This window comes from Oncorhynchus kisutch, linkage group LG15, assembly GCF_002021735.2.
Source record: "Oncorhynchus kisutch isolate 150728-3 linkage group LG15, Okis_V2, whole genome shotgun sequence".
NCBI lineage: Eukaryota > Metazoa > Chordata > Actinopteri > Salmoniformes > Salmonidae > Oncorhynchus > Oncorhynchus kisutch.
Genome location: NC_034188.2, coordinates 8,403,256 through 8,430,142, shown reverse-complemented (window position 1 = coordinate 8,430,142; position 26,887 = coordinate 8,403,256). Strand labels below are relative to the sequence as shown.

The window sequence follows — 26,887 nt, the reverse complement described above, 5'->3', positions numbered from 1 at the left end:
TGGATAAGTGTAAAAACAAAGGGGGGGGGGGCAAAGTAAATAGTCCGGGGGGCCATTTGATGAATTGTTCAGCAGTCTTATGGGGGAAGGAGCTGCTAAGGAGCCCTTTGTTAGTCCCAAAATGTGTTGGATGTCAGCAATCAAGTTTTCAATACTTTTTTCAATGGTGGACATGGCGATAATGGTGACCATGACGATAATGGCGATAATGGTGACCATGGTGAAAATGGTGACAGTGGTGATAATGTTGACTATGGTGATCATGGTGATAATGGTGACCGTGGTGATAATGGTGACCATGGTGATAATGGTGACCGTGGTGATAATGGTGACCGTGGCGATAATGGTGACTGTGGTGATAATGGTGACCATGGCGATTATGGTAACCATGGTGATAATGGTGACCATGGTGATAATGGTGACCATGGTGATACCTTTAGAAGTTGGGAACACAATGTAACGTAACAGGCTTTTATAATTCACAATAGAATCCTGCTATTAAATATACTGCATATTAGATTTGATCTGCATATTAGATTCTTAGCCTACCTCCTTTTACTACCTCATTTGCCATGAAGACAGAACAACGAGGCAGCAACAAGGACAGACAGAAACTAATTCAAGCCAGGGCAACAGAGTGTTTTCAACATTTTATTTGTAAAAGTTATCAAACTATGGTATGTTGATAGTACAGACTGGGAAATGATGCACATTCACATTTGATAACAAAAGAATAGTTGGGTCAAATTTACACAAAGTTCAAATGTCTAATAAAATGTACTTTGGGAAAAAGATCATTTTCGCCTTTCAAACCAAAGACACCAGTTAGACTGGTACCTGGATAACAACCATTTTTCAAATACTTCACAATCTGTACGTGCCACAAGATCATCTCAGACTAGAGGCTACTGATGTCTAGTAAGCACCTCTAGTTGATCTGGTAGCAGTGGAGCTGGGACCAGGCACTGAACCCTCCCTCCTGAAGGGATACTTCTCTCCTCTCTCTCTCTCTCTCTCTCTCTCTCTCTCTCCCTCCATCTCTCTCAGTTCCTTGTTGCATGGAATAGACCCCAGCGTTGGTCCCCAGTGTTGCAGCGTTTTAGTTTGTCACTCCAGCCGTTCACTATGGCCAGGTAGTCTTCCTCTGAGAACTCCTAGGGAAAGACCCAAGATACAAGATAACATGGGTTTAACAGTCCAACGAAGTTTCAAAATCAAATCAAATTGTATTTGTCACCTGCGCCGAATACAACAGGTGTAGTAGATCTGGGAGAAGACTAACTACCAATTGGATATCACGAAATTGGGGAGAGAAAAGGGGTAAAAAGTCAACAATAGCGAGGCTATACAGGGGGTACCGGTACAGAGTCAATGTGGAGGCTATATACAGGGGGTACCGGTACAGAGTCAATGTGGAGGCTATATACAGGGGGTACCGGTACAGAGTCAAAGTGGAGGCTATATACAGGGGGTACCGGTACAGAGTCAATGTGGAGGCTATATACAGGGGGTACCGGTACAGAGTCAAAGTGGAGGCTATATACAGGGGGTACCGGTACAGAGTCAAAGTGGAGGCTATATACAGGGGGTACCGGTACAGAGTCAAAGTGGAGGCTATATACAGGGGGTACCGGTACAGAGTCAAAGTGGAGGCTATATACAGGGGGTACCGGTACAGAGTCAATGTGGAGGCTATATACAGGGGGTACCGGTACAGAGTCAAAGTGGAGGCTATATACAGGGGGTACCGGTACAGAGTCAAAGTGGAGGCTATATACAGGGTATTACGGTACAGAGTCAAAGTGGAGGCTATATACAGGGGGTACCGGTACAGAGTCAATGTGGAGGCTATATACAGAGGGTACCGGTACAGAGTCAAAGTGGAGGCTATATACAGGGGGTACCGGTACAGAGTCAAAGTGGAGGCTATATACAGGGTGTACTGGTACAGAGTCAATGTGGAGGCTATATACAGGGTGTACTGGTACAGAGTCAATGTGGAGGCTATATACAGGGTGTACCGGTACAGAGTCAATGTGGAGGCTATATACAGGGGGTACCGGTACAGAGTCAAAGTGGAGGCTATATACAGGGGGTACCGGTACAGAGTCAAAGTGGAGGCTATATACAGGGTGTACCGGTACAGAGTCAAAGTGGAGGCTATATACAGGGGGTACCGGTACAGAGTCAATGTGGAGGCTATATACAGGGGGTACCGGTACAGAGTCAATGTGGAGGCTATATACAGGGGGTACCGGTACAGAGTCAAAGTGGAGGCTATATACAGGGGGTACCAGTACAGAGTCAAAGTGGAGGCTATATACAGGGGGTACCGGTACAGAGTCAAAGTGGAGGCTCTATACAGAATTAGCTCAAAATCAAAACAATGCATATAATACCCGATGCATTTTTCTTTTGGGGCAAATCTGGTCTGTGATATTGAGTGTGGGGGAATAATCAGAATTAGTTGGGTAACATAGATAAGATGTTTAATTTTCATTATATGCTTGTGAGTTAACAATGTTGTTCATTGTAACCACAATGTCAAAAATAATTGAACACACACAACATGAGCAGATTAACTTGGTCAAAACTATTTATTAAAGACGCTCAGAAAGAATGTTACGTGTTTTATTTTTGATCCAAAGCCATTCATGAGTAAGTCACTCAGCTTGCTGACAAATCCTCGCTGGACTCTCTTTCATTCAGTTTCGTCTTCACCTCAGCAAAGAAGGACTCTGTGTTTCAGAAACTCACTTTAGTTTTCATTAGGTTATAATAATCTATGCTAGGTGGGGAGTTACAAATTTGACCGTAGTATTAAAAATCAACAAAATGTCAGCCTCAATGCTTTATCCTAATGTTTAAAGTTTGTGTGGGCGACGGAAAAACACAATTGTCGTTTGGATGTTTATGTTTAGTATTGTCTAAAAATAGAGAAACCAAAAGCTCTCCTTGCCTATTTAAAAAAATCCTGCCAGCTCATTTTGTTGTTGCCTGATGCAGGACTCTAGTGCCAGAGAAGAGAGACTCTCAGACTGAAAACACCTCCATTAATTGAGGAGAAGATAAGTCAATTTGTGCCACAGTTTTTATACTACGTATAGATCAGCGTTCTAACTCCCCCTAGTGGTAGTGTGGTGCAATGACAGAAGGACGCGATTTACCACAATCTGCCACCATATACCACAAACAGTCAGAGCATAAGCTCAAAACATTTAAAGGAAGAACCACTGTAGACAATAAACAGACAGCAGCAGCATAAAAATGAGGGGGGGGGGGGGCAATGGAAATAGTCTGGGTAGCCATTTGATTAGCTGTTCGGGAGTCTTATGGCTTGGGGGTAGAAGCTGTTAAGACGCCTTTTGGACCTAGACGTGTTGCTCGGGTACCGCTTGTCCTAACTGACTAAGGTGGCTTGAGTCTTTGGCAGTTTTTAGGGCCTTCCTCTGAACAGTTGGTCAGCGCATGCTCGGAGTACACGTCTTGGTAATCCGTCTGGCCCTGCGGCCTTATGAATGTTGAGTAGTTTAAAGGTCTTACTCACATTGGCTATGGAGAGTGTGATCACACAGTCGTCTGGAACAGCTGGTGCTCTCATGCATGCTTCAGTGTTGCATGCCTCGAAGCGCGCATAGAAGTCATTTAGATCGTCTGGTAGGCTTGTGTCACTGGGCAGCTCACGGCTGTGCTTCCCTTTGTAGTACGTAATAGTTTGCAAGCCCTGCCACATCCGACGAGTGTCAGAGTAGTACTATTTGATCTTAATCCTGTATTGACGCTTTAACTGTTTGATGGTTCATCGGAGGGAATAGCGGGGTTTCAAATAAGCGTCCGGGTTAGAGTCCCGCCCCTTGAAAGCAGCAGATCTACCCTTTAGATCAGTGGGGATGTTGCCTGTAATCCATGGCTTCTGGTTGAGGTATGTACGTACGGTCACTGCACTTAGTGATGAAGCCAGTGATTGATGTGGTGTACTACTCAATGCCATCGGAATAGTCCCAGAACATATTCCAGTCTGTGCTATCAAAAATCAAAACAGTCCTGTAGCTTAGCATCTGCGTTATCTGACCATTTCCGTATTGATTGAGTCTACTGGTACTTGCTTGTAAGCAGGAATCAGGAGGATAGAGTTATGGTCAGTTTCGCCAAATGGAGGGTTGAGGCAGAGCTTTGTATGGGTCTCTGTGTGTGGAGTAAAGGTGGTCCAGAGTTTTTTTCCCCCTCTGGTTGCACATTTAACATGCTGGTAGAAATGAGGTAAAACGGATTTAAGTTTCCCTGCATTAAAGTCCCCGGCCACTAGGAGCGCTGCCTCTGGATGAGCATTTTCCTGTTTTCTTATGTCCCTATACAGCTTGTTTAGTGCGGTCTTAGTGCCAGCATCGGCTTGTGGTGGGAAATAGACAACTACGAAAAATATAGATGAAAACTCTGTTGGTAAATAGTGTGGTCTACAGCTTATCATAAGACACTCTACGTCAGGTGTGCAAAACCTCAAGACTTCCTTAATATTTGATTTTGTGCACCAGCTGTTATTGACAAATAGACACAGACCACCACCCTTTGTCTTACCAGACGTAGCTATTCTGTCTAGCCGATGCACGGAAGCCAGCCAGCTTTGTATTATCCATGTCGTCGTTCAGCCACGACTAGGTGAAACATAAGATATTACTGTTTTTAATGTCCCGTTGGTCGGATAGTCTTGATCAGAGCTCATCCCGTTTCTTATCCAATGATTGCACGTTGGCTAATAGTATGGAAGATAGAGGCGGGTTACTCACTCGCCATCGGATTCTTACAAGGTACCCTGACCTACGACCCCGATATCTCTGTCTCTTCTTCATGAGAATTAACGGGGATTTGTTCCTTGTCCGGTATCTGAAGTGAATCCTTTGCGTCCGACGCGTTAAAGAAATCCCATACTATTACAGCGGTTTGTGTGAGTGAGAGAGGGAGGGAGGGAGAGAGAGAGAATGAAAGAGAGTACACAATTTACCTTAATGAACTCGTCTTTCATGGCTGCTGCTCTCTCCAGCTCTGTCTGGATCACCTGCATGAACTGAGCTGTCCTGTCCTCAGCACGTACATTAGAGAAACCTGCCTGCTGGAGGAACTGCAGACAGACAGTCACAGTACATGGAGTTACATAGGATAATTCTAAGATATTTTAACGTATGTGGTAAAAGTCAGGTCAGCGTGACATTGTCAGGGTATTATCAGGTTTATGATTGGGCCTACCTTGCCGTATTCCGGTGGGGTGTAGAGAATGTAACCTCTCTGTTTGACGTACTCCTGGAACTGAGGAGTCCAGGGCTTCTCTCCACAGCAGTAGTCAGTGATCAGAACCTGGCCACCGGGCTTCAACCACGACTGAAGATGAAGATACACAGCGTTTTGGATTGGTTAAAACAGACAGCAAAATATAATACAGTCTGGAATTGATGTTAAGGTGTGTGTGGTTGTACACACACACACACACTCACATGGAAGCGTTTTAACAGTGCCAGTTTGTCGTCGATGTGCAGGATGGTGTCTCGACTGTAGACCACATCAAATGACCCTTCAGGGAACTCTCTCTTAGTGGCGTCGGCCACCTCGAAATGGACCTGCAGGAATAGGCAGGAAGAACCTGTTACTAAAACACCTTGAACTAAGACTGCTAATGCATTTCAATATATTTCAATTAACTTGACCATAGAAACAAGACATGTAGAACGTAACATTTTCACAACAACAGAAACAAACTCTAACCTAGTATGTTTCTCATTGTAAACCCAGTAACTCTATAACCTAGTATGTTTCTCATTGTAAACCCAGTAACTCTATAACCTAGTATGTTTCTCATTGTAAACCCAGTAACTCTATAACCTAGTATGTTTCTCATTGTTGACCCAGTAACTCTATAACCTAGTATGTTTCTCATTGTTGACCCAGTTACTCTATAACCTAGTATGTTTCTCATTGTAAACCCAGTAACTCTATAACCTAGTATGTTTCTCATTGTAAACCCAGTAACTCTATAACCTAGTATGTTTCTCATTGTAAACCCAGTAACTCTATAACCTAGTATGTTTCTCATTGTTGACCCAGTAACTCTATAACCTAGTATGTTTCTCATTGTTGACCCAGTAACTCTATAACCTAGTATGTTTCTCATTGTTGACCCAGTAACTCTATAACCTAGTATGTTTCTCATTGTTGACCCAGTAACTCTATAACATAGTATGTTTCTCATTGTTGACCCAGTAACTCTATAACCTAGTATGTTTCTCATTGTTGACCCAGTAACTCTATAACCTAGTATGTTTCTCATTGTTGACCCAGTAACTCTATAACCTAGTATGTTTCTCATTGTTGACCCAGTAACTCTATAACCTAGTATGTTTCTCATTGTAAACCCAGTAACTCTATAACCTAGTATGTTTCTCATTGTAAACCCAGTAACTCTATAACCTAGTATGTTTCTCATTGTAAACCCAGTAACTCTATAACCTAGTATGTTTCTCATTGTTGACCCAGTAACTCTATAACCTAGTATGTTTCTCATTGTTGACCCAGTAACTCTATAACCTAGTATGTTTCTCATTGTTGACCCAGTAACTCTATAACCTAGTATGTTTCTCATTGTTGACCCAGTAACTCTATAACCTAGTATGTTTCTCATTGTTGACCCAGTAACTCTATAACCTAGTATGTTTCTCATTGTTGACCCAGTAACTCTATAACCTAGTATGTTTCTCATTGTAAACCCAGTAACTCTATAACCTAGTATGTTTCTCATTGTAAACCCAGTAACTCTATAACCTAGTATGTTTCTCATTGTAAACCCAGTAACTCTATAACCTAGTATGTTTCTCATTGTTGACCCAGTAACTCTATAACCTAGTATGTTTCTCATTGTTGACCCAGTAACTCTATAACCTAGTATGTTTCTCATTGTTGACCCAGTAACTCTATAACCTAGTATGTTTCTCATTGTTGACCCAGTAACTCTATAACCTAGTATGTTTCTCATTGTAAACCCAGTAACTCTATAACCTAGTATGTTTCTCATTGTTGACCCAGTAACTCTATAACCTAGTATGTTTCTCATTGTTGACCCAGTAACTCTATAACCTAGTATGTTTCTCATTGTTGACCCAGTAACTCTATAACCTAGTATGTTTCTCATTGTTGACCCAGTAACTCTATAACCTAGTATATTTCTCATTGTTGACCCAGTAACTCTATAACCTAGTATGTTTCTCATTGTTGACCCAGTAACTCTATAACCTAGTATGTTTCTCATTGTTGACCTATCAACTCTAACCTAGTATGTTTCTCATTGTTGACCCAGTAACTCTATAACCTAGTATGTTTCTCATTGTTGACCCAGTAACTCTATAACCTAGTATGTTTCTCATTGTTGACCTATCAACTCTAACCTAATATGTTTCTCATTGTTGACCCAGTAACTCTATAACCTAGTATGTTCTCATTGTTGACCTATCAACTCTAACCTAGTATGTTTCTCATTGTTGACCCAGTAACTCTATAACCTAGTATGTTTCTCATTGTTGACCCAGTTACTCTATAACCTAGTATGTTTCTCATTGTTGACCCAGTAACTCTATAACCTAGTATGTTTCTCATTGTTGACCCAGTAACTCTATAACCTAGTATATTTCTCATTGTTGACCCAGTAACTCTATAACCTAGTATGTTTCTCATTGTTGACCTATCAACTCTAACCTAGTATGTTCCTCATTGTTGACCCAGTAACTATTTTACCTTAGGTTCAAGTTCCAGATGAGAGCAACAACATGACCTCATTCAACTGACGACCAATCAGACTCACCGATGGAAGCTTCTCCTCCATGGCCCTCTCCATGGCGATATCCACCATGTTGGCTGACAGGTCCAGGCCCAGCACCTCCACGCCGAAGGCCTGCAGAACATCATCGTCATCATCATAATCATCATTGGGATATATGACCTAACCCGATCCTATTGTTTCTAATGTGGATGTGTTTATAGTGGACTGGACCATTTCTCCTATATACTAAATGTCACTGGGGGCTGACCTTTGCCATGTAGAAGTTTCCACCACCGATGCCACACCCCACATCCAGCACCTTCATCCCAGGCTTCAAGTTCAGCAGGTCAACAAACTCCTTTTTTAACCACAAAGATAAAAAATAAAAAAAACAGAAAGTGTCAAGTCCATCCCAATAATAACTACACACACGTTTGGTATTTGGATATAGAGAAGGCTAAAAGAGCACAGTACCGTGGTAGTCTGTGTAAACCCAGTCTAAACAGTAACTATGTTTCAGCAGTTTGTGTAAACCCAGTCTAAACAGTAACTACACAACCTCTCCTGTGTGTTGTCCTTTCATGGTTCAGTGATTTTTATTCAACTTTGTCGTGGTTCCGTCTGTCCATAGGAAAAACACAAACCTTTCTACTCTGGGTCTTGACATCCCAAACCTATGTTGGCTATGTGTGTGTGCATGTGTGAGTGTGTGTATGCCCGTGTGAGTGTGTGCAGGACTCCCTACCTTGGTAGTGCTGTGTCCCCCAGTGCTGACGTATCCTGCCCCAAACATCTTCTCGTATCGCAGGATGCCTTTGCGTGTGTACTGCTGGTTGTCCAGGAACTGCTGGAAGGTTCTGAAGCCTACTTGACAGGCGGTGTCCCGACCCACCTTCTCCAACAGCCAACACACCTGGTTCTGGTTGTTCTTCATCTGAAGAGGGGAAGATATGAGGAGAGTAATATCGTGCGCACACACACACACAGAGAGAGAGAGACAGCAGGCTACAGCAAACAGCCTGACATTACATTAGTTGAGACACAACACAATCAGTAGCAATAGAGCAACCTACCTTGATGTATGTCTGCACGATTTTATTGAGCACGATGTCAAAGCCAAACACCTGCTTCTCCGGCCCCTCTGACTCCTCCCGTAGTGTTGTTGTCATCAAGTGACTGTAGTGGGCCGACGATCTGTAGTGGGTGGGGTTAAAGGTCCTCTTATAGTCACCTGGAGAGAGAGACAGAGAGACAGAGACAGAGACAGAGACAGAGACAGAGAGAGAGAAAGAGAGACAGAGACAGAGACAGAGAAAGAGACAGAGAGACAGAGAGAGAGACAGAGACAGAGACAGAGACAGAGAGAGAGACAGAGACAGAGACAGAGAGACAGAGAAAGAGAGAGAGAGACAGATACAGAGAGAGAGAAAGAGAGACAGAGACAGAGATAGAGAAAGAGACAGAGAGACAGAGAGAGAGACAGAGAGAGACAGAGACAGAGACAGAGAGACAGAGAAGAGAGAGAGAGAGAGAGAGAGAGAGAGAGAGAGAGAGAGAGAGAGAGAGAGAGAGAGAGAGAGAGAGAGAGAGAGAGAGAGAGAGAGAGAGAGAGAGAGAGAGAGAGAGAGAGAGAGAGAGAGAGAGAGAGAGAGAGAAGAGAGACAGAGAGAGAGAGAAAGAGAGAAAGAGAGACAGAGAGACAGAGACAGAGAGCGAGAGAGAGAGAGAGAGAGAGAGAGACAGAGATAAAGGAGATGGACCCACTGGTTGCCCTCTAGGTTACAGGGAGCTGGTTGTCCCATCCACCAAACTACTAGGTGTGAAGGGGGTATGCTTATTTGGTATAGAGCAGACATAACCCACTTTATTAAATAAGTCAAAACTGGAACATTTTACATCTGGCTAGAAATGAATAAGGAAATTATATCAACAGAGAAACATGTCCTCATGTGTGCTACCTATATCCCCCTAATAGAATCACCATACTTTAATGAAGACAGCTTCTCCATCCTAGAGGGGGAGATCAACCATTTCCAGGCCCAGGGACATGTACTAGGTCTGTGGAGACCTAAATTCCAGAACCTGACACCCTCAGCACACAGGGGGACAAACACGTACCTAGAGGTGACAGCATTCCCTCCCCCATATTCCCCTGCAGACACAACTACAACAACATAACCAACAAAAACGGGTCACAACTCCTGCAGCTCTGTTAGACGCTGGGTATGTATATAGCCAATGGTAGGTGTCGAGGGGGCTCCTATGGTATTCCTGGACAAAATGTTTCACTGTAATAGTGAAGGTGTAAACTTGACAGTAGAAAACCTAAACACTATATCTGACCTCTCAGCTTTCCCATCAAATCAAAAAATGTCAAGCAGACAACCTAAGAAAATGAACAACAATGACAAATGGTTTGATGAAGAATGCAAAAACCTAAGAAAGAAATTGAGAAACCTGAACAACCAAAAACATAGAGACCCGGAAAGCCTTCACTATGGTGAATCACTAAAACAAAATAAACTAAAACAATACAGAAATACACTACGGAGAAAGAAGGAACAGCACATCAGAAATCAGCTCAATGTAATTGAAGAATCCATAGACAACCACTTCTGGGAAAATTGGAAAACTCTAAACAAACAACAACACGAAGTTATCTATCCAAAACGGAGATGTATGGGTAAACCACTTCTCCAATAATTGTGTCTCAATAACAAAGAACAAACAGCAAACAGCAAACAATAAACACATATACAGGATCAAATACACATCTTAGAATCAACTATTAAAGTTCCAGAACCCACTGGAATCTCCAATTACATTGAATGAACTACAGGACAATATACAAACCCAACAACCCAAAACGGCCTGTGGTGTTGATGGTATCCTCAATGAAATGATTAAATATACAGACCACAAATTCCAATTGGATATACTAAAACTCTTTAACATCATCCTCAGCTCTGGCATATTTCCCAATACTTGGAACCAAGGACTGATCAGACCAATGATGACCCCAATAACCCCAATAACTACAGTGGGATATGCGTCAACACCAACGTTGGGAAAGTCCTCTGCAAAGTCTTCTCATGCTTTGTTGATTTAAAAAAAGCTTTAGACTCAATTTGGCATGAGGGTCTGCTATACAAATTGATGGAAAGTGGTCTTGTGGGAAAAACATACAACATTATAAAATCCATGTACACAAACAACAAGTTTGCGGTTAAAATTGGCAAAAAAAACAAATTTCTTTCCACAGGGCAGTGGGGTGAGACAGGGATGCAGCTTAGGCCCCACCCTCTTCAACATATGTAGCAACGAATTGGCGCGGGCACTAGAACAGTCTGCAGCATCCGGCCTCACCCTACTAGAATCTGAAGTCAAATGTCTACTGTTTGCTGATGATCTGGTGCTTCTGTCCCCAACCAAGTAGGGCCTAGATATTCTCCACAGATTCTGCCAGACCTGGGTCCTGACAGTAAATCTCAGTAAGACAAAAATAATGGTGTTCCAAATAAGGTCCAGTTGCCAGGACCACGAATACAAATTCCATCTAGACACCATTGCCCCAGAGCACACAAAAAACTATACATACATTGGCCTAAACATCAGCGCCACAGGTAACTTCCACAAAGCTGTGAACGATCTGAGAGAAGAAGAAGAGCCTTCTGTGCCATCAAAAGGGACATAAAATTCGACATACCAATTAGGATCTGTCTAAATATACTTGAATCAGTTATAGGACCCATTGCATCAGTAACAGAACCCCGTTTTAGAACCCATTGCCCTTCATGGCCCGGGGTCCGCTCACCAACCAAGAATTCACCAAATGGGACAAACACCAAATTGAGACTGCATTCAGAATTCTGCAAAAATATCCAATGTGTACAACGTAAAACACCAAATAATGTACGCTGATCAGAATTAGGCCGATACCCACTAATGATCAAAATCCAGAAAAGAGCTGTTCAATTCTACAACCACCTAAGAGGAAGAGATTCCAAAACCTTCCATAACAAAGACATCACCTACAGAGAGATGCACCTGGAGATGAGTCCCCTAAGCAAGCTGGTCCTGGGGCTCTGTTCACAAACACAAACAGACCCCACAGAGTCCCAAGACAGCAACACGATTCATGAGAAAACAAAAAGATAATTACTTGACGCATTGGAAAGAACAAACTAGAGTGATATTTGGCCCTAAACAGAGAGTACACAGTGGCAGAATACCTGACCACTGTGACTAACCCAAAATTAAGGAAGTCTTTGACGATGTATAGACTCAGTGAGCATAGCCTTGCTATTGAGAAATGCAGCCATAGGCAGACCTGGCTCTCAAGAGAAGACAGGCTAAGCGCAAACTTCCCACAAAACATCATGCCAAACGTATGACCGTATTAGAGACACATATTTCCCTCAGATTACACAGACCTACAAATCATAGAAAAACAAATCCAATTTTGATAACCTCCCATATCTATTGAGTGAAATAACCCATGGTGGAAAAGTAACCAATTGTCAAACTTGAGTAAAAGTATAGATACCTTAATAGAAAGTTACTCACGTAAAAGTGGAAGTCACCCAAATCCTACTTGAGTAAATGTCTAAAAGTATTTGGTTTTAAATATACTTAATTATCAAAAGTAAAGTATAAATAATTACAAATTCCTTATACTAAGCAAAGCAGACGGCACCATTTTCTTGCTTTTAAAATGTATGGATAGCCAGGGGCTCCAACACTCAGACATTATTTACACAACATGCATTTGTGTTTAGTGAGTCCTCCAGGCCAGAGGCAGTAGGGATGACTACTTGTTCTCTGTTTAGTGAGTCCTCCAGGCCAGAGGCAGTAGGGATGACTACTTGTTCTCTGTTTAGTGAGACCTCCAGGCCAGAGGCAGTAGGGATGACTACTTGTTCTCTGTTTAGTGAGTCCTCCAGTCCAGAGGCAGTAGGGATGACTACTTGTTCTCTGTTTAGTGAGTCCTCCAGGCCAGAGGCAGTAGGGATGACTACTTGTTCTCTGTTTAGTGAGTCCTCCAGTCCAGAGGCAGTAGGGATGACTACTTGTTCTCTGTTTAGTGAGTCCTCCAGACCAGAGGCAGTAGGGATGACTATTTTTTCTCTGTTAAGTGAGTCCGCCAGACCAGAGGCAGTAGGGATGACTACTTGTTCTCTTGATAAGTGGTTGAATTTTTGGCGGACTCAAGAAAAGAGTCGATCAGCTGTTCATCTCTTTTAGTCTGATGAAGAATAGACACTCTACCCTCCAGTTCAGCGATTTTCTGGGTCAGTTGTTGACAATTGACATATCCAGGGGTGAGTTTGGTCTTTATTCTGAGTCGTTAGCTAGCAACGCTAACTAGCTTTGTTGTGGTGGTAGGCCCAAATTGAGCTAATACGCTAATCAGCGTTACGGCGCTTCCGCGAATCCAATACGATTTTCATTGCAAATAGTATTTTTGTAACTCCACTCACTACTTATATAGTCTGTTTGTAACTCCACTCACTACTTATATAGTCTGTTTGTAACTCCACTCACTACTTATATAGTCTGTTTGTAACTCCACTCACTACTTATATAGTCTGTTTGTAACTCCACTCACTACTTATATAGTCTGTTCGTAATCATAAAAGTGACCATGTAGGAAACTACCACGATTCCAATACGATTTTCTTTGCAATTTTCTATGAATGTGTGTGATGTGAATGACTTTAGCTTCCCTCTAGGCCTGAGTGCACACGCTCTCTAGTAGGCTTAATTTCACGGCAGATAGTCTGACTCATGGAGGTGAAAGTGGACTGAATAGGGATCTGTTTAGTAAGGTATTAAATTATGAGAGGACGACAGGATGAGAGGAGTATCTGGGTAGATACACTGCTCAAAAAAATAAAGGGAACACTTAAACAACACAATGTAACTCCAAGTCAATCACACTTCTGTGAAATCAAACTGTCCACTTAGGAAGCAACACTGATTGACAATAACATGCGGTTGTGCAAATGGAATAGACAACAGGTGGAAATTATAGGCAATTAGCAAGACACACCCAATAAATGAGTGGTTCTGCAGGTGGTGACCACAGACCACTTCTCAGTTCCTATGCTTCCTGGCTGATGTTTTGGTCACTTTTGAATGCTGGCGGTGCTTTCACTCTAGTGGTAGCATGAGACGGAGTCTACAACCCACACAAGTGGCTCAGGTAATGCAGCTCATCCAGGATGGCACATCAATGCGAGATGTGGCAAGAAGTTTTGCTGTGTCTGTCAGTGTAGTGTCCAGAGCATGGAGGCGCTACCAGGAGACAGGCCAGTACATCAGGAGACGTGGAGGACAACATCGTGCAGGACATTTGGCATTTGCCAGAGAACACCAAGATTGGCAAATTCGCCACTGGCGCCCTGTGCTCTTCACAGATGAAAGCAGGTTCACACTGAGCACATGTGACAGACGTGACAGAGTCTGGAGACGCTGTGGAGAACGTTCTGCTGCCTGCAACATCCTCCAGCATGACCGGTTTGGCGGTGGGTCAGTCATGGTGTGGGGTGGCATTTCTTTGGGGGGCCGCACAGCCCTCCATGTGCTCGCCAGAGGTAGCCTGACTGCCATTAGGTACCGAGATGAGATCCTCAGACCCCTTGTGAGACCATATGCTGGTTCGGTTGGCCCTGGGTTCCTCCTAATGCAAGACAATGCTTGACCTCATGTGGCTGGAGTGTGTCAGCAGTTCCTGCAAGAGGAAGGCATTGATGCCATGGACTGGCCCGCCCGTTCCCCAGACCTGAATCCAATTGAGCACATCTGGGACATCATGTCTCGCTCCATCCACCAATGCCATGTTGCACCACAGACTGTCCAGGAGTTGGTGGATGCTTTAGTCCAGGTCTGGGAGGAGATCCCTCAGGAGACCATCCGCCACCTCATCAGGAGCATGCCCAGGCATTGTAGGGAGGTCATACAGGCACGTGGAGGCCACACACACGACTGAGCCTCATTTTGACTTGTTTTAAGCACATTACATCAAAGTTGGATCAGCCTGTAGTGTGGTTTTCCACTTTAATTTTGAGTGTGACTCCAACTCCAGACCTCCATGGGTTGATAAATTTGATTTCCATTGATAATTTTTGTGTGATTTTGTTGTCAGCACATTCAACTATGTAAAGAAAAAAGTATTTAATAAGAATATTTCATTCATTCAGATCTAGGATGTGTTATTTTAGTGTTCCCTTTATTTTCCCATGTTGCTTCCACCTATCAACCTCTCATCTCTACAGAAGGGTATAGGGATTCATTAGACAGTAACCTCTCAGCTCTACAGGAGGGTCTAGGAATTCATTAGACGGTAACCTCTCAGCTCTACAGGAGGGTCTAGGAATTCATTAGACGGTAACCTCTCAGCTCTTACAGGAAGGTCTAGGGATTCATTAGACAGTAACCTCTCAGCACTACAGGAAGGTCTAGGGATCTATTAGACAGTAACCTCTCAGCTCTACAGGAGGGTCTAGGGATTTATTAGACAGTAACCTCTCAGCTCTACAGGAGGGTCTAGGAATTCATTAGACGGTAACCTCTCAGCTCTACAGGAGGGTCTAGGAATTCATTAGACGGTAACCTCTCAGCTCTTACAGGAAGGTCTAGGGATTCATTAGACAGTAATCTCTCAGCACTACAGGAAGGTCTAGGGATTCATCAGACAGTAAGCTCTCAGCTCTCCCGGAGGGTCTAGGGATTCATTAGACAGTAACCTCTCAGCACTACAGGAAGGTCTAGGGATTAATCAGACAGTAACCTCTCAGCTCTACAGGAGGGTCATTACTGTAAGACTCACAATAGATATTCAGGTGATATTAAAGCTCGTACCTGATTGGTGGTTGCAGGACTCCCTGAAAAACAGGTATCCTCCGAGGCGGAGCCAGCCCAGCATCCTCTCTGTTAGTGACCTCAGCTCCTCGTCACTCAGATACATCAGCAGCCAGTTGGAGAAGATGATGTCAAAACTGATGGGAAGGTACACATCAGAATAACACCATAACTGATGGGAGGGGGGGGGGGGGGTACACATCAGAATAACACCATAACTGATGGGGGGGGGGGGGGGGGGTACACATCAGAATAACACCATAACTGATGGGGGGGGGGGTACACATCAGAATAACACCATAACTGATGGGGGGGGGGGTACACATCAGAATAACACCATAACTGTTGGGGGGGGGGTACACATCAGAATAACACCATAACTGATGGGGGGGGGGGGGGTACACATCAGAATAACACCATAACTGATGGGGGGGGTACACATCAGAATAACACCGTAACTGATGGGGGGGGGGGTACACATCAGAATAACACCATAACTGATGGGGGGGGGGGTATACATCAGAATAACACCATAACTGATGGGGGGTACACATCAGAATAACACCACAACTGATGGGGGGGGGGGGGTACACATCAGAATAACACCATAACTGATGGGGGGGGGGGTACACATCAGAATAACACCATAACTGATGGGGGGGGGGTACACATCAGAATAACACCATAACTGATGGGGGGGGGGGGTACACATCAGAATAACACCATAACTGATGGGGGGGTACACATCAGAATAACACCGTAACTGATGGGGGTGGGTACACATCAGAATAACACCATAACTGATGGGGGGGGGGGGGGTACACATCAGAATAACACCATAACTGATGGGGGGGTACACATCAGAATAACACCATAACTGATGGGGGGGGGGGGTACACATCAGAATAACACCATAACTGATGGGGGGGGGGGTACACATCAGAATAACACCATAACTGATGGGGGGGGGTACACATCAGAATAACACCATAACTGATGGGGGGGGGGTACACATCAGAATAACACCATAACTGATGGGGGGGGGGGGGTACACATCAGAATAACACCATAACTGATGGGGGGGGTACACATCAGAATAACACCGTAACTGATGGGGGGGGGGGTACACATCAGAATAACACCATAACTGATGGGGGGGGGGGGGTATACATCAGAATAACACCATAACTGATGGGGGGGGGGTACACATCAGAATAACACCATAACTGATGGGGGGGGGGGTACACATCAGAATAACACCATAACTGTTGGGGGGGGGGGTACACATCAGAATAACACCATAACTGATGGGGGGGGGGGGTACACATCAGAATAACACCATAACTGATGGGGGGGGTACACATCAGAATAACACCGTAACTGATGGGGGGGGGGGTACACATCAGAATAACACCATAACTGATGGGGGGGGGTATACATCAGAATAACACCATAACTGATGGGGGGTACACATCAGAATAACACCACAACTGATGGGGGGGGGGGGGGTACACATCAGAATAACACCATAACTGATGGGGGGGGGGTACACATCAGAATAACACCATAACTGATGGGGGGGGGGTACACATCAGAATAACACCATAACTGATGGGGGGGGGGGGTACACATCAGAATAACACCATAACTGATGGGGGGGTACACATCAGAATAACACCGTAACTGATGGGGGTGGGTACACATCAGAATAACACCATAACTGATGGGGGGGGGGGGGGGGGGTATACATCAGAATAACACCGTAACTGATGGGGGGTACACATCAGAATAACACCACAACTGATGGGGGGGGGGTACACATCAGAATAACACCATAACTGATGGGGGGGGGTACACATCAGAATAACACCATAACTGATGGGGGGGGGTACACATCAGAATAACACCATAACTGATGGGGGGGGGAAGGTACACATCAGAATAACACCATAACTGATGGGGGGGGGGGTACACATCAGAATAACACCATAACTTATGGGGGGGGGGGTACACATCAGAATAACACCATAACTGATGGCGGGGGGGGGGGGGGGGGGGTACACATCAGAATAACACCATAACTGATGGGGGGGGTACACATCAGAATAACACCGTAACTGATGGGGGGGGGGGGGGTACACATCAGAATAACACCATAACTGATGGGGGGGGGGGGGTATACATCAGAATAACACCATAACTGATGGGGGGGGGGTACACATCAGAATAACACCATAACTGATGGGGGGGGGGGTACACATCAGAATAACACCATAACTGTTGGGGGGGGGGTACACATCAGAATAACACCATAACTGATGGGGGGGGGGGGGGGGTACACATCAGAATAACACCATAACTGATGGGGGGGGTACACATCAGAATAACACCGTAACTGATGGGGGGGGGGGGTACACATCAGAATAACACCATAACTGATGGGGGGTACACATCAGAATAACACCACAACTGATGGGGGGGGGGGTACACATCAGAATAACACCATAACTGATGGCGGGGGGGGGGGGTACACATCAGAATAACACCATAACTGATGGGGGGGGGGGTACACATCAGAATAACATCATAACTGATGGGGGGGGGGTACACATCAGAATAACACCATAACTGATGGGGGGGGGGGTACACATCAGAATAACACCATAACTGATGGGGGGGGGTACACATCAGAATAACACCATAACTTATGGGGGGGTACACATCAGAATAACACCATAACTGATGGCGGGGGGGGGGGGGTACACATCAGAATAACACCACAACTGATGGGGGGTACACATCAGAATAATACAATAACTGATGGGGGGGGGGTACAAATCAGAATAACACCACAACTGATGGGGGGGGGGGTACACATCAGAATAACACCACAACTGATGGGGGGGGTACAAATCAGAATAACACCACAACTGATGGGGGGGGGGTACACATCAGAATAACATCATAACTGATGGGGGGGAGGTACACATCAGAATAACACCATAACTGATGGGGGGGGGGTACACATCAGAATAACATCATAACTGATGGGGGGGGGGGTACACATCAGAATAACACCATAACTGATGGGGGGGGGGGGTACACATCAGAATAACACCATAACTGATGGGGGGGGGGGTACACATCAGAATAACACCATAACTGATGGGGGGGTACACATCAGAATAACATCATAACTGATGGGGGGGGTACACATCAGAATAACACCATAACTGATGGGGGGGGTACACATCAGAATAACATCATAACTGATGGGAGGGGGGGGGGTACACATCAGAATAACACCATAACTGATGGGAGGGGGGGGGGGTACACATCAGAATAACACCATAACTGATGGGGGGGGGTACACATCAGAATAACACCATAACTGATGGGAGGGGGGGGGGTACACATCAGAATAACACCATAACTGATGGGAGGGGGGGGGGTACACATCAGAATAACATCATAACTGATGGGAGGGGGGGGGGGGGGGGGGGTACACATCAGAATAACACCATAACTGATGGGAGGGGGGGGGTACACATCAGAATAACACCATAACTGATGGGAGGGGGGGGGGTACACATCAGAATAACACCATAACTGATGGGAGTGGGGGTGGGGGTACACATCAGAATAACACCATAACTGATGGGAGGGGGGGGGGGTACACATCAGAATAACACCATAACTGATGGGGGGGGGGTACACATCAGAATAACACCATAACTGATGGGGGGGGTACACATCAGAATAACACCATAACTGATGGGGGGGGGGGGGTACACATCAGAATAACACCATAACTGATGGGGGGGGGGGGGGTACACATCAGAATAACACCATAACTGATGGGGGGGGGGTACACATCAGAATAACACCATAACTGATAGGGGGGGGGGGTACACATCAGAATAACACCATAACTGATGGGGGGGGGTACACATCAGAATAACACCATAACTGATGGGGGGGGTACACATCAGAATAACACCATAACTGATGGGAGGGGGGGGGGGGGTACACATCAGAATAACACCATAACTGATGGGAGGGGGGGGTACACATCAGAATAACACCATAACTGATGGGAGGGGGGGGGGGGTACACATCAGAATAACACCATAACTGATGGGAGGGGGGGGGGGTACACATCAGAATAACACCATAACTGATGGGGGGGGGGGGGGGGTACACATCAGAATAACACCATAACTGATGGGAGGGGGGGGGGTACACATCAGAATAACACCATAACAGATGGGAGGGTGGGGTACACATCAGAATAACACCATAAGTCTGGACGTTATAGAGGTATCAAAGTTTATAGCAAGTAGCAATGCATTATACCCATCAGCTTTAGGCAGCGCCTGTGTCAAAAATGGCACAGTAATCCCTTTATAGTGCACTACTTTAGAGCCCTATAGGTCCTGGTCAACAGTAGTGCACTACCCTATGGGCCCTGGTCTACAGTAGTACACTACCCTATGGGCCCTGGTCAACAGTAGTGCACTACCCTATGGGCCCTGGTCTACAGTAGTACACTACCCTATGGGCCCTGGTCAACAGTAGTGCACTACCCTATGGGCCCTGGTCTACAGTAGTACACTACCCTATGGGCCCTGGTCAACAGTAGTGCACTACCCTATGGGCCCTGGTCTACAGTAGTACACTACCCTATGGGCCCTGGTCTACAGTAGTGCACTACCCTATGGGCCCTGGTCTACAGTAGTACACTACCCTATGGGCCCTGGTCTACAGTAGTATACTACCCTATGGGCCCTGGTCTACAGTAGTACACTACCCTATGGGCCCTGGTCTACAGTAGTGCACTACCCTATGGGCCCTGGTCTACAGTAGTGCACTACCCTATGGGCCCTGGTCTACAGTAGTACACTACCCTATGGGCCCTGGTCTACAGTAGTGCACTACCCTATGGGCCCTGGTCTACAGTAGTGCACTACCCTATGGGCCCTGGTCAACAGTAGTACACTACCCTATGGGCCCTGGTCTACAGTAGTACACTACTCTATGGGCCCTGGTCTACAATAGTACACTACCCTATGGGCCCTGGTCTACAGTAGTGCACTACCCTATGGGCCCTGGTCTACAGTAGTGCACTACCCTATGGGCCCTGGTCTACAGTAGTACACTACCCTATGGGCCCTGGTCAACAGTAGTGCACTACCCTATGGGCCCTGGTCAACAGTAGTACACTACCCTGTGGGTCCTGGTCAATAGTAGTCCACTACCTGAGCAATAGGGCACCATTTGGAACACAGCACTAATTTGGTACCTCATATTAGTGTTTTCAGTTCCAAGAGATTGAGTAATTGAGTGTTTCCAAAATATGTCTTGGCCTGACCTTTATTTAAAGAGTTGGTACTGGTACAGCGACACCAACCCAGTGGATAACGGAATGCTAAGTTGTGAGACATCTCATTAAACCAGTATAAAACAATAACCTTAGCCAAACAATAACCTTAGCCAACCTTATGTAACTGATGTGAAACGGCTAGCTTAGTTAGCGGTGAGCGCTAAATAGCGTTTCAATCGGTGACGTCACTTGCTCTGAGACCTTGAAGTAGTGGTTCCCCTTGCTCTGCAAGCGATGGGTAACTGTTGTTGATGTGTGCAGAGGGTCCCTGGTTCGCGCCCGGGTATGCGTTATACTGTTACACTTAGCCAAACAATAACCTTAGCTTAATCAATCCAAAGTCACAATGTCACAATGGCAACAGACTTATGTATTTTCTTATTTAACCTTTATTTAACTAGGGAAGTCAGTTCCTATTCTTATTTACAATGACGGCCAAACCCAGACGACGCTGGGCCAATTGTGCACCGCCCTATGGGACTCCGAATCACGGCCAGATGTGATACAGCCTGGATTCAAACCAGGTAGTATAGTGACACCTTTTGTACTGAGATGCAGTGCCTTTAGACCGCTGCGCCACTCGGGAGCCAACAAAACAGCCAAAAATCCCAACAGAGAATTTATACTGAGACGCAGACCTAGAGGTGCAAAGAGAGGAAAGTTTACCAGTAACTTTTGACGTTTACCAATAACCTGACAGAATTTTGGTATCTTTCGATAAATAAATGGAATCTTAGAAGATTAAATCTAGTGTCCTTTTTGGGTGCTACAGATTATCACAGGTGTCTGTAATGATCTCAGGCCCTCTGTGTGGCCTTATCACATGGAAATATATAAAATGATTTTAAAATAATCAATAGTTTGGCAAAGCTGTAAAACATTATCTAAAATATATATACCATCAACTTAGTGAATACAATTTTTGTTTAATATGAGGGTTTCAGCATGAAATATCCTTGACATATTTTTTTCACACTCTTGTATTTATTTTACTATGTCACTATGTATATTTTACTATGTCACTATGTATATTTTACTATGTCACTATGTATATATTTTACTATGTCACTATGTATATTTTACTATGTCACTATGTATATATTTTACTATGTCACTATGTATATTTTACTATGTCACTATGTATATTTTACTATGTCACTATGTATATTTTACTATGTCACTATGTATATTTTACTATGTCACTATGTATATTTTACTATGTCACTATGTATATATTTTACTATGTCACTATGTATATTTTACTATGTCACTATGTATGTATTTTACTATGTCATTATGTATGTATTTTACTATGTCACTATGTATATATTTTACTATGTCACTATGTATATTTTACTATGTCACTATGTATATATTTTACTATGTCACTATGTATATTTTACTATGTCACTATGTATGTATTTTACTATGTCATTATGTATGTATTTTACTATGTCACTATGTATATATTTTACTATGTCACTATGTATATTTTACTATGTCACTATGTATATTTTACTATGTCACTATGTATATTTTACTATGTCACTATGTATATATTTTACTATGTCACTATGTATATTTTACTATGTCACTATGTATATTTTACTATGTCATTATGTATATTTTACTATGTCACTATGTATATTTTACTATGTCACTATGTATATTTTACTATGTATATTTTACTATGTCACTATGTATATTTTACTATGTCATTATGTATATTTTACTATGTCACTATGTGTTTGTTGTCAATGTTTTGGGGGTCAAACTGGTGGCAGTTATGAAACAAGTCAACAGTAGGAAGAGTTGCAGAGTTCTTTCATTAATTATCTTCTCTTGAACCATTTGGTCTATCCACTAGAAAAGCATTGACAATATGGCCACAGATTATACATATTAATTTAAAAAATATCAAATTTGCCATAGATTTACCTGTTAATTACCAAAATTACAGAAGATTTTGGTAATTGTGGTAAACTATGTAAACCTCTTTTATAATATATTATTATAATATTATTATATTATACACATCCTATCAAACAGCAGACCTGTTTTTGGGGAAGTCCAGCTTGGTGACGTCTGCCTGGAGGAAGGAGGCGTTGCCATGGTGACTGTTGTCCTGTCTGTTCTTCTCCACGAAGCTCTCCATGAAGTCGACCGCTGTCACGTGACTGGCCTGGGTCAACAGGTGGCTGGTGTACCTACTGGAAGAGACCAAACAAACAAACACAAAGGGTCAAACACCTCCACATCAGACAGCGAGGGTCAAACTGCCAACAAGTCAATGTCACCTGACCAGGAAAAACACAGGTCCCCATCATAGCCCAGGACCAGGGAGTTTTACCTATCAGGTCACATGGTCAGTTAAACTAATGTCTCTACAGCGATCATGACACAGTATATGCTTGTTGTTATTAACGGTCTATCGGGTCAGTTGTTTTATAGATATAGTTCAATAGACCCACTGACCCGATGCCGGCGCCCAGCTCCAGGACCCTCTGTCCGGAAAGGCTGGGCAGCAAGGAGAGGATCTCAGGCAGTTCGTGCTGGGTCAGCTCCTGGGCATGAGAGTCCAACATCATTTCATCAACCGTGGCCTGGCGGCTGTGCTCCTTCCAGAACTCTGTCATCGTACTCCTCTTTACTCAGAGTGGAGAGAAGAACTAAAGCAAACTGCTGGACAAGTACACAATAACAATAACACCAACAACAACATACTGTATTTGTATATTGGTTTTATGTACCCAGTCTGTGTGTTATTTTGCTAGGAATTGCCATTCTATTCTATGCTATGTTATTCTATGCTATTCCATTCTGTCATTCTATGCTGCGTTTTTCTTTTCTATTCTATGCTATTCTATTATATTCAATGCTATAATATTATATGCTATGTTATTCTATTCTATTCCATGTCATTCTATGCCATGTTATTCTATGCTATGCTATTCTATGTTATTCTATGCTATGTTATTCTGTTCTATGCTATTCTATGTTATTCTATGCTAGGTGATTCTATTCTATGCATTCTATGCTATATTATTCTATGCCATGTTATTCTATTCTATGCTATACTTTGCTATTCTATTCTATGTTATTATATTCTATGCTATTCTATGCTATGTTATTATATGGTATATTATTCTATTCTATGATATGTAATTATTTTCTATGCTATGTTATTCTATGATATGTTATTCTATGCTATTCTATTCTATGCTATGTTATTCTATTCTATGCTATGTTAATCTATTCTATGTTATTCTATTCTATGCTATGTTATTCTATTCTATGTTATTCTATTCTATGCTATGTTATTCTATTCTATGTTATTCTATGGTATGTTATTCTATTCTATGTTATTCTATTCTATGCTATGTTATTCTATTCTATGTTATTCTATGCTATGTTATTCTATTCTATGTTATTCTATTCTATGCTATGTTATTCTATTCTATGTTATTCTATGCTATGTTATTCTATTCTATGTTATTCTATTCTATGTAATTCTATGGTATGTTATTCTATTTTTTTATATGTAATTATTTTCTATGCTATGTTATTCTATTCTATGTTATTCTATGCTATGTTATTCTATTCTATGTTATTCTATTCTATGCTATGTTATTCTATTCTATGTTATTCTATTCTATGCTATGTTATTCTATTCTATGTTATTCTATTCTATGCTATGTTATTCTATTCTATGTAATTCTATGGTATGTTATTCTATTCTATGTTATTCTATTCTATGCTATGTTATTCTATTCTATGTAATTCTATGGTATGTTATTCTATTTTTTTATATGTAATTATTTTCTATGCTATGCTATTCTATGCTATGTTATTGTATTATATTATATGCTATGCTATTCTATGCTATGCTATTCTATGCTATGTTATTGTATTATATTATATGCTATGCTATTCTATGCTATGTTATTCTATGCTATGTTATTGTATTATATTATATGCTATGCTATTCTATGCTATGTTATTATATGCTATGTTATTGTATTATATTATATGCTATGCTATTCTATGCTATGTTATTATATGCTATGTTATTATACTCTATACTATTCTATTCTATTATTTTATATTCTATTCTATTCCATGTTATTATATGTTATTATATTCTATTCTATGCCATGCTATTATATTATATGTTATTATATGCAATGTTATTATATTCTATGCTATTCTATTATATGCTATGTTATTATATGCTATGCTATGTTATTCTATGCTATTCTATTTTAAAACTATTGTAGACTACAGGGTGTGGTAAAGTGAGTTTGATACTGTAGGGTTACTATAGAATGAGAGCAACAAGAGGTACTACTCTCCAGAACTCAATCACAAAATATTGTAGAAATCAACCACTGTTTTGTAAAGAATGCCAACTCAATGAAAATGTTTGTCACGTCAACTACTGTCATATACTACCACCACAACCTCAAAGACCTAAAAGCACTATGAACCTGAAATAACAACAATCACAACTACTGCTAACAGGTTATATAACGGTCACATAACAGGTCATAATCATTCATAAATCACTATAACTGCCTGACGACTCAAACTGAATTATTTCCGAGGCTCTATCATTCCGGTTCATAGCGTTTGGCCGGAGAAAGGAGTTTGGGGTAACCAGACAATACAACTGCAGCAGCAATCTCGATTAGTAGCCAACTAGCCCTACAATCAATGTTTCATCCAGGAGTAAACAAGAATATACAGTAGAAACACTCCAGAACTCTACAGCAGTTAGCATTACTTCAATCATTTGCGTGAATATACTAAACACAGAACACATGTTGGGCCAAAAAAAAACGTGTAAGTATTATTAACATCTGCCAAGAAAATGTCAACCACATTGAATAAAACCACACTGTTATTTACAGTCGATAGAGGATGGAAACCATGTAATTCTTACCTTTGGTGTCCATGTTTGTTGGTTAAAATATATATATATATATATATTGGGGGAAAAAGGGCTAACTATTACTGTTAGTAGTTAGTGATACTAACAGCCTCAATTATCAGCCGATGGTATGTTGAGTGTTATCACTGGCAGACTAATGGAAACTTGTTGAGTGCTCGTGTTTAAATAAGGGTTGACCATAATGCGCGTGGAAGAGTTGGCTTTCCACATCCATAAGGTGCAGAACTGACAATACTGATGCGCGGAATAAGGGAGGGGTGGAGAACAATAACGCATGAATAATCATCTGGGTAACAATGGGGGTCTTCGGTGTCTGCTATCTGACGCGTTATGTTAGGATTTCCCTTACCGTATAACCAGACCTTGACTGTCGATGAACCGATCTGGTGATATGTCAATCATTCAGAGGAGGCGATAAGGCGATATTGAGTCATCCATCCATGTGGAAGAAAAAATAAGAGTCTGTTGTATGTACATAAAGGCCTATTAAAGATATAGCCTGTGGTCTGAGCAAAGTGCATCTGCGTGCGTTATTTTACACCGCGGTTGAAACGAGCCCCGTTCGTCCAGAATGTGCTGACACGGTTCGGATGGAGCCGCTCATGTGTGACATGCATGCGAGGATTGCGCAATATTGCCTCATGCAGCTGTTTTCTGCAAAAACGTGGCCTTTAAAGGGCCAGCCTGAGGCAGGTAGCGCATGGTTCAGATTAATGATGATGAAACACACGAAGCAGATTACAGCATGACCAAAACGACAATTTTAAATGCGAAAAATGTTTGCGAAAATGCGAAAAATGTAACATTTTCTTTCCATAATGTGAGGACAGGTGTTATGAGAAGCAAATCAGTTTTATAATGGACATAATCACAATACATTAATACAATTAAT

At 42.7% G+C, this 26,887-nt stretch overlaps 1 protein-coding gene across 4 annotated transcripts; it reads right to left on the bottom strand.

The window, feature by feature from the left end:
- Nucleotides 1-638: 638 nt before the first annotated feature.
- On the bottom strand, nucleotides 639-26,603 carry LOC109878040 (phosphoethanolamine N-methyltransferase 3-like). Of its 4 annotated transcripts, none has more exons than XM_031789534.1 (12): nucleotides 26,345-26,603; nucleotides 23,520-23,689; nucleotides 23,099-23,254; nucleotides 15,662-15,798; nucleotides 8,872-9,029; nucleotides 8,544-8,732; nucleotides 8,067-8,156; nucleotides 7,841-7,930; nucleotides 5,487-5,609; nucleotides 5,242-5,373; nucleotides 5,000-5,116; nucleotides 639-1,154 (listed from the first exon to the last, which is right to left on the bottom strand). In XM_031789534.1, the coding sequence occupies exons 2-12, from the start codon at nucleotides 23,678-23,680 to the stop codon at nucleotides 1,044-1,046; spliced, it is 1,464 nt and encodes a 487-aa protein (XP_031645394.1). In that variant the 5' UTR covers nucleotides 23,681-23,689; nucleotides 26,345-26,603; the 3' UTR covers nucleotides 639-1,043. The 4 variants fall into 4 exon arrangements, with proteins under 4 accessions (XP_031645394.1, XP_031645395.1, XP_031645393.1 ...); XM_031789535.1 differs by having other exon boundaries at nucleotides 23,520-23,694; nucleotides 26,345-26,565; XM_031789533.1 differs by having other exon boundaries at nucleotides 23,520-23,694; nucleotides 25,987-26,380.
- Between the last annotated feature and the right edge of the window lie 284 nt (nucleotides 26,604-26,887).

Bases quoted from the DNA above. Each gene is read 5' to 3' on its own strand.
- LOC109878040 (XM_031789533.1), bottom strand. The intron at 8,733-8,871 runs GTAGGTTGCTCT...TCCCCTCTTCAG, and splicing joins TCGTGCAGACATACATCAAG to ATGAAGAACAACCAGAACCA. The intron at 8,157-8,543 runs GTAGGGAGTCCT...TGGTTAAAAAAG, and splicing joins GGGGACACAGCACTACCAAG to GAGTTTGTTGACCTGCTGAA.